Source organism: Teleopsis dalmanni, chromosome 1 (assembly GCF_002237135.1).
Source record: "Teleopsis dalmanni isolate 2A chromosome 1, ASM223713v2, whole genome shotgun sequence".
NCBI classification, from domain to species: domain Eukaryota; kingdom Metazoa; phylum Arthropoda; class Insecta; order Diptera; family Diopsidae; genus Teleopsis; species Teleopsis dalmanni.
Window position 1 is genome coordinate 218,409,100 of NC_051846.1, and position 9,818 is coordinate 218,418,917.

General features: G+C 34.3%; 1 protein-coding gene across 1 annotated transcript in view; it reads right to left on the bottom strand.

Moving 5' to 3' along the window:
* The window catches only part of LOC119667341, a 2,565-nt gene extending 1,636 nt beyond the window's left edge, over positions 1 to 929 (bottom strand). Inside the window, exon 1 of the mRNA XM_038076630.1 lies at positions 6 to 929. Coding sequence (XP_037932558.1) covers positions 6 to 929 — 924 coding nt within the window. The remainder of the gene's footprint in view (positions 1 to 5) is intronic.
* Between the last annotated feature and the right edge of the window lie 8,889 nt (positions 930 to 9,818).

The window sequence follows — 9,818 nt, forward strand, 5'->3', positions numbered from 1 at the left end:
TATGCCTGAGATGGGTCGCCTGAATGATGCTGAATAGGGTGCATGTGACCAAGTTGTTCGTATTCGCGCATAAAAGCCACATATCTTTGCCTCAGCTCTGAGTTGGATGCCAATTTTCGTTCCAACTGGTGAAATTGCCTGAGTGCCATCTGATGTGAATTGCCAAGTGGTGGAGCATCAGGTGTAAATGGTATTTGTACACAATAACTGCCATCATCAAAACGCTTATGTGTGCTCATGAAAATGCACTCGCAAAGATCAACTGCTGCTAGTGTATCGCCTTTAGCCATGTCAATTTCTTTGGATTCAAATAGCTTGTGTAGAAGGTCATCAACTCGCTCATCAGGCGCCTCCACACGCAATGCCATAGATTGTTCCGCCTTGTAATTATGCACGGTTGCTTCGGCTGGTCCGAATACAACCCAGCCTAATTGCGTATTTTGTGCCACAGGATCATCAAGTTCGCCACGAACTATGCCATCTGCCAACAATTGGCCCCATACGTCTGAGCCAAGCAATGCATCTATAACACCAGTTTCGCCAAATTTCGGGTCTGCCAAAGGCAAATTGCGTAAATGCTGCCAACAGTTTTCCATGATTGGAGCCACAGGGATTGCTGAGGTAATTTTGTTGATGATGTAGAATTCAACATCCAAGCCAAATAAAGCATTGACAGTCGAAAATATGCGCAAGACTGCCCGGCCATTAGTATATGAACGATTGCCACTGCCAACGCCTTGTAATTGCAATGCACTTTTCTGCTTCCGCAGAGCCAGTTGATTAAAATATCGCGTACTCATTAGACTTACCTGAGAGCCTGGATCGCATAGAGCTCGACACGAGTCGATATCGCCAAAGCCATTTAAGATGCGTATTTGTGCTGTTGCCAAGAGTATAACCCGATTGCCTATAGTAGCGAATGTCTGCATTGAATGGTGTAGTCACTGATGCACACGTGGTGGGATGCCAGCCTGGTTCGGTTTCGCTGGTGCCTGAGGTGTAGTTTGTGCCTGCTGTTTGGACTCTTGCAAAGGAGGAGTTTGCGCTGGTGAACTTCGGCATAGTAGAGTGTGATGCCTGCCATTGCATAAGCGACAATTAGTTGAGCCACATGCCTTAGTAGAATGTCCAGGTTTCAAGCAATTGAAGCAAAGATTCGAGCCTTTAAGCAATGTGAAGCGCTCCGCTGGTGAGCAAGCCAATAGCCTGGTGCAGTTGCCTATTTGGTGCGATGCGTCATTGCAAAACTGGCAGTGGCCTGAAGTAGTTGCTATTAGGTTTGTCCTCATTAGACGTGAGCCTGGCCTTTTATGATCAGCCTGAGATGTGCCACGATATTGTAGTGTAGCGGTCTTGCCATCAGATTTTGGTTTGCTCTCCATTGCTTGCCAAACAGTGCCAACTAGACTGTGAGCTCGTGTCTCTAAAAATGCAAGCAAATCATGCGCAGTTTGTAGTTTTTCGAAGTGTGCCTGCAATGTTGCACGATCTTGCTGCATGCCAACGTTGTCATCTGCCAGTATTTTTGCAGCTACCAGCTTTAATGATGACCACGCAGCCGTACGCCTATTTAGGGCAGCCATATTTTCTTCGTATAAAAACGCCAAAAAGCCAAAAACGCAATTTAATTTTTAAATAAAAACCGAAACTCCCGGGTTTCGGCACCAACAAATATATGAAAAACAAACACGATTATTTTACACACACGCAAAATGTTTATTTATTTATTCAATTTAGGAAAAAATTAGACTAGAATAATTTATATCTCGCCAAGCCAAATAAACGTGCACACTCCCTGCCAGTCAAGTAAAGAAGAAGGAGAAAGAAAAAGTAAAAAAGGTGATGAAGAAAAGGACCGAATTTGCCGAATGATTGATGAATATAGACCGAAGAAGATCAATAAATCATCTGTCGAAATGAAATTAGTTTTAGTTGACGAAAAGCCGATTTACGAAGGACCGAGAAGAATGCCTTACGCTGACCAAGAAATTGTTGAGAGCCAAATTCAAGATTGGTTAAGTGAGGGTATTATTCGAGAGAGCAATTCCGACTTTGCATCACTAGTGGTATTTGTTTCCAAGAAGGGTGGAACTAAACGGCTCTGTTGTGATTATAGAAAATTGAATAAGAAAATAATAAGAGACAATTTTCCTATGGCAATTATAGACCATGTGTTGGCCAAGTTACAAAAAGCGAAAAGGTACACAACGTTAGATTTACAGAATGGATTCTTCCATGTGGCTGTCACTGAAGATTCTCAAAAATATACAGCATTCGTGACTCCGAGTGGTCAATATGAGTTTCTCTTTGTACCATTTGGTATTTCCAACTCTCCCGCCGTGTTCTGTAGGTTCATACAATCGATGTTTCGAAAATTGATGCAGGATGGTACAATTGTTGTGTACATGGACGACATTATTATCCCTTCGAATACAATTCAGGAAGAAATGGAAAAGTTGGAGGAAGTCTTAAGATTAGCTGAGTCGTATGGGCTGCGAATAAAGTGGGAGAAAGGCCAATTTTTGAAGACAAAAGTAACGTTCTTGGGGTACGTTCTGGAAATTGGTACGGTCAGAGGAGAAGTTTAAAGCAGTCAAAAAGTTTCCGTTACTATTCTATAAAAAATCGCTACAAAGATTTTTGGGACTAGCTTTGTACTTCCGGCGTTTTGTACATGATTTTGCAAGAGTGGCAAAACCGTTGTCGGACTGCTTGCGGAAAGATTGTTCATTCCGCATTGCGGACGAAATAGTTGTGGCAGTCCAACAGCTGAAGTGCTTGTTGATAGGTGCTCCGGTGTTGACATTGTTCAACGCAGAAGCATACACCTAAATACATGCTGATGCTAGCATGTTTAGTTATGGTGCTGCTCTCATGCAGCGAAATTCTGAGGATCAACAAATGCACCCAGTTGAATATATGAGTAGGAAAACTACAAAACCAGAACAGAAGTATCATTTCTATGAATTGGAAGTGTTGGCTGTCGAATCAGCATTGAAAAAGTGGCGCGTTTATATTTTGGGTCACAGAGTTTAAATAATGACTGATTGTAAAGCTTTTTCCATGACAATGAATAAAAACGATGTACCACCAAGGGTGGCAAGATGGGCGATGTTCCTTCAAGAATTCGATTATAAAGTTGAACACCGAGCTGGAACAAAGATGAAGCACGTTGATGCGTTAAATAGAGTCTATTGTTTGATGGTAGAAAGTTCACTAACGAATCATGTTAGGGAGGCACAAATTCAAGATGGTTGGGCAAAAGCCGTAAGACATGCCTTGAAAGCAGGTACGTATGAAGATTTTTATATTCATGCTGATATCTTGTATAAAGATCAAGTAAAAGAGCTTTTAATGATACCTGCAGATATGAAAACAGAAATTATAAAAATGGCACACAAACAGGGACATTTCGCATCTAAAAAAACTTTAGAAATTTTACAAAGGCAATATTATATTCCAAACGCATCCACGAAAGTTGAAAAAGTCGTTAAATCATGTGTAAAGTGTTTGGTAGCTAACGCAAAAGAGGAGATAGACCTCTTGTTACCTCTTGTTAAGAGCACATAGGGCCAATGACGGCCCTATGTGTGAATAATAGTGAAAATTGGTATAAATTCGTTGGGCGCGTCCAACAATTTATTAATAGCATTTCGCCACAAAGCACTAAGCATGCACCGTTTAAAGTATTGACAGGATTTGATATACGTATCCAAGATAGTTTGGGTTTAAGAGAGTTGTTAGATGAAGAGTATCTATTACAGTTAGATCGTCAGCGGGATGAAATACGAGATGAAGCGAAAGCAAACATATCAAGTTTACATAAAGAGAATAATAAGGGGTCGATAAAGAAAGAGTTAGAGAACAGGAATATAAGGAAGGGGAGTTGGTTGCCATTAAGCGAACTGAACTGGGTACAGGTATAAAACTAAGACCGAAATTTCTGGGACCGTACAGGATCGTGGAAAAGTTGGGGAAGGGTCGTTATAAAATAGAGAAAGTGGATGAAAACGAGGGTCCGATTAATACCTATAGCGTAGCAGAGAATATGCAGAAGTGGGGTCATTCGGGGCGAACGACATGTCAGAAATAGCCGAGTTGTGAGGTTGGCAACTCTGCTTTGGAATTAAGATGACACAAGAAGTGCAGCGAATAAAGTTCAGTTGAAGTTGAGTTGTTATGCGCGGCGGTCGTTGGGAAATGCAGTGTGCATGTGCGTCGTAGAAATTGTTGAAGTAGACAATAAGTTAAGTTAAAACATTGTCAGTACAATTGATAAAACTTACTAAATTCAAAACAAACCTGGAACTACAAGTTTATATTTAAAAGTATAATAATTAATTAATTAATTCATTACATTACATATTGTATAAAACGGGGTATTATTTACTACATATATATTCTTTAAAATCTTAATTTTAAATAGCAAAAGACAAAAATTGTATTCGTCTGTTCATTCTTGAGATAACGGGATAAAAGTGTAAATATAGGCCCCATAAAGACTGATTCTGCTTTTGTCTGAAAGTATCACTTGTTTCTAGAACTCCGGAGGTTTATTTATGTATTTCTTTTAAATTCCTATTTCTTTAAAATTGTCCTCTACGCGCTGGACTGATGAATGCGTTCTTCCAATAGTTTTACTAATTTTTCGGAAACATTTTCCATCTTTCCATAGTTTAATAATTTTTTTTTCATATACACTGATTTCTTTTCTCCTTGCTTCCATACTTTAAAATAGTTATTACTTAAAAATTAATTGATCACTGAGCTCGCTTAATGTTGAATTCAAATGCTTAAGAATACCAAATGAGCAAAAATAAGAACAAACTGCTTAAAAATTAGCGATATTATCTAAACAAACAAACTGTACGCAGACTTTTTGTTATCTCAAGAATGAACGAACAAATACAATTTTTGTCTTTTGCTATTTAAACTTTAGATTTCAAAGAATAAGTATATATAAAAATTTTAATTGAAAATATTTATTTATGTTGTCTTTCTTTGTCACATATCAAAATTTGTGAGGTGTACGCAGACTGTATTGGCTATGTTTATATATATAGCAGGGGAAAATCAAACAACCTACAAAACTAAATATACAAGTCACTACTCATTTATGTTATTATAATTATTAAATCGTATTTAGGTATAAAACTAATTCGTAAAACATAAATTTAGGCATAATCTAATTACAGATAAAATTATATTATTTGCATACAAATTTTACACACATACATTGCTTACAATTTTGCATAACTTTATTCAATGCACAAAACCAACAAAAAACCAAAACAAAAAGAAGAAATCCATACACATTCGCTTATACAAAACACAAGCAACTAACGCATAAGCAAGCACGTTGCAAACGCATAATAGTCAAAAATGTAAAATTGACTATTAGCAAGCAATCAAAATGAAACCAGCAGGCCGATTCCACTAATCACTATCGCTAAAACTTCAATCTCTTCGCTAAAATTCTTAAATAAGCGATTCGCTTATTTTAGGAGAATTAGCGATTGTGCGATTCTGCTAACACAATCTCTTCGCTAAATTTATCCGGCGATGCGGATAATGCTGAAATGCACTGAAATGTCAAAATAAATACAAAAATTGTCAGCTGTTGGACTTATAATTTAAATTTGAATTTAAATTTAAAAACACATACTTCAACAAAAAATATTTAGCAATTGCGAAATTTAAATTAATATTCAATTAATATAACATTAGTGTGCGAATTAATTAAATAATGGACTTTTTGATAAGAAAGAGATTTTTTTTTTCTGGTGATGTGAGAGATTCACGGAGTCATTTACGTTGGAAAAGAAAATGTTTGCGGAATTCTACAGACCCCTTCGCTATATCTGATGCGCGTTTTATTGAAATATTTCGTCTTTCGAAATATTTATGTAAGCTTTTCATGGCAGAAATAACTCCGTACATGGTACCGAGAAGTCAATCAGATGGAATTTCGAGGGACATACGCGTACTTGTTGCAATTCGCTTTTTTGCTCAAGGTAAGTTGATATTTAATAATTGCAAAAAAAGTGAATCAATTATGTTAATTTATAGGATGTTATCAGCGTTCTGTGGGCCAAAGCTTTTTGTTAAATATTTCTCAGGCAGTTGTTAGTAGATGCGTTAAGGAGATTGCAAATATTGTGGTGCCCATGACCTACATCATTGTTTAATATGGCAAGTCATTGCATAAAGTAACAAAACAATTGTGACATAATTTATTGAATGCACATTTGTCGCTTTGTTGTTTTGACTTTGATCATATTACACTTTTAAATTTTGTTTGACTCACGCCGTTATGATTGTGCACTCGTAACATGATGCGCGAGCCAAACGTTTTATCATATGTGGTCATTGTACGGTAGTAACACAAATTCCTTTAGAGAAATGTTAAACCTTATGAATAACACTTATAATAATATATACAAGTAAAAATGCATAAGAAATAGATAACATATGTTAGAATAGTATAATAGATACTATGAATATCTTACATGTAAAAATCATATACTTTATCAAAAATTGGGAGTAACCAATGCATTGATTGGTTACTCAAGAATATATAGGAAATAAATAATAAGTTTAGTAGATAAGAATATTTTGTATAAACAGAGTAAGATTTTACAAATAAATAAGATTCTTTTAGATTCATTTGCATAGGCAACAAGAATAAACTGTATTTTGAATCTCTGGTTATATGCGGCATATCTGCTGGTAATACCATTAAGGCGGCTGAAGAGCTTAGAAAGTACTTAAAGGCGGCTGAAGAGCTCAGATCAATACTTATCCTTGCTAGGTCGAAACCTTTTGGGGTTCTTAATCCCTTAGCAATCCTGCCATCATTGATAACAACATTACATGGCGATCCTGATAACATTACATGGCGATCCTGCAATTGACGGACCATAGGAATCTGGAAATCATTAAAGCAAACACTATTAAATAATATGCAATTGACGGACCATAGGAATCTGGAAATCATTAAATAATATGCAATTGACGGACCATAGGAATCTGGAAATCATTAAATCAAATAATATGCAATTGATGAACCTTTGAAATAATGAAGAGTTATAATTGTTTTATCTGTGGCAAAAGCTACAAAAATAAAAATATTCTGAACAAACATTTAAACAAACATAATTATCTGATAGATTATGCGAATAAATTAATAGAAGCAATCTTCAGAAATTATTAAACAATATGTCTCAAGAAGATTTTGACAGACATTTTGCGGCAGCGGTGAAAACTTTAGAAGAAGCGTTAAAAAATCCAAAGGCAGGCCCAAGACCGATATCAATTGAGCAATATAAGCAACGTCATCCAGGTGGAAGACAGCAGCCAATAACAATCGAACAAAGAAAAAAGAAGGTGCGTGGTGGCAAAAAACGAAGAGTATCCAAAGAAATTGGCAACCTCAAGTGTCTCTTGCAGATATCTCAAGGAGAAAATAAAAATATTTTACGGCAACAGCTTAAGGAGTTGAAGAAAAATGGGTGGAACCCAATCAACAGAAGAAATAGTAAACAACAATGTAGCAGCAACAGCATCAACAAATAATTTTAATACTTATAATTATATATCATATTTAAACTTTATATGTCTATTTATATTAATAATAATAAAAATTAATTCACATTTTAAAAAGTATATTAAAAAACAAGCAGTTAGAAATGCTAATGTTTAGGTATAAAAATTAAATAAAAATCATATATAAAAAAAAAAATATATATTTTTTTCAAACTATTGTTAAATAATATAAAAATTTTCCAATAATGTACTCCAGATCAGATCATGACAAAAGTAATGAACACATTTATATGATACTGATAATTTCATGCGTAATTTCAATAATAATTATTGTAATATTTTTGCTTCATTATATTATTAGCAAATACTTTGCATAAGCAATAAATTTAATGTCATATGGATTTAATTGACTTAAGAAAAATATTAAAAAATTTAAAGAAAACTCCAAATAGAGTTTACACGAAACAGTACATAGTGAAGACAAAACTAATAATACATCAAATCTGGTTAGATATAGAAGAAAATACAGATATCAAAGATATCAAGAATTTAAGGTTGGAATTTGATAGTTTAGTAGAGCAGATAGAAAAATATTTGCAACCTAAGTCAATCACAGAACAATTAAATAGACCCATAGACAATATTAAAGCAAAAATGGCTAATTTTGATTTAATTGCAGCTTCAAAAGTAATATCAGAATTCAATGGTAATGCTAAAAGTTTATCAAACTTTATAGGCATTTTACAATTTTATTCTGAATCACTTAAAGATGAAATCGAGAGATCCATCTTACTTCGGTTTGTTAAGTCAACTAAATTATCTGATAGAGTTAAAAACAAACTCATTTCAGAAGAAGAAGACGACACAATACCAAAATTTATTCAAAAGCTGAAAAATATCTATAAACCTAATCAAAATCCATTAACAGTCCAGAATAATTTAGTACGTTTGCGACAAGGTACCCAAACTGTTGCACATTTTGTTTCTAAAATTGAGGAACAAATAGCAATTTTAAACCAAATATATATAGCTACTCAGGGTGACCAAAATAAACAAGTAATAATGAAAATGACAGATCTCACAGGATTAAATGCATTCACCAATGGACTCAATGAGAGACTTAGAAATATAGTAGCAGCAGCAAGGCCAACTACTCTAAACGAAGCTGTACAAATTGCTCTAAGTGTAGAAACACAAAATAGAAGCATGATACAACAGCAACCAAACAGGAATTTTCAACAAAGGAACGGATTCTCGAATAATAACAGAAATGCGAATGGAAATTTCAATAGGAATGCATCAAACCAATACAACAATTCCAATAATCAAAAAAACTGGAACACCCCCGGTTCACGAACCCCGGGGCACAACCTAAAGCAGTATCCAAATCACAACCTAGGTCACAACCAAAACAATGGTTACAACAATCGAAACAATTACAACCAGAACAAAAACAAATAATACATTTTAAAACGATAGAAAACATTGATAATAGTATTAATGTTAAAACTTCTTGTAGCAATAAGTATATAACTTTATTAGTAGACACAGGGGCAGAGATATCAGTAATAAAAAAAGGTATAATAGGAAAGAGCAATTTTGATAACACAAAAAACTGCCAAATAAATGGCATAACAACAGGAAAAACAACCACAGAAGGTTTAATAGATATAAATTTATTTTTTGATGGTAAAACAATACCTCACAAATTCAATGTCATAAAAAACAATATAAATTTACCTACAGATGGTATATTAGGTAGAGATTTTTTGATAAAATATAATTGTAAAATAAATTATGAAACATGCGTATTAGTGATCTCAAACTCAGAAGATGAGATAGTCTTACCCTTGAATATAAAAATAAAAACCATTAAAAACATCAAAATACCGCCCAGGGTAGAAGTAATTCAAGTAGTTGAACTAAATACAAAAGAAGACAGTTTAGTCTGTGGAAAAGAAATAGTGAAAGGAGTATTCATAGCTAATTCATTAATACCTGCCAAAGGTATACAACATATTAGGTTATTAAATACTAGAGACACACCTGTAGAATTAGAATATGCAACAATAGAAATAAAACCTTTAAATAATTATAACATACTTTCATATAATTCTAATCGAAATTCATATACATTTGAAAAAATTAAATCGAAATTAAAAATAGATGGTTTAGATAACATAGCCAAAAATTCAATATTGAATATTTGTAAAGATTTCCAAAACATTTTTCATATAGAAGGAGAGAAATTAACTATAAACAATTTTTATGAA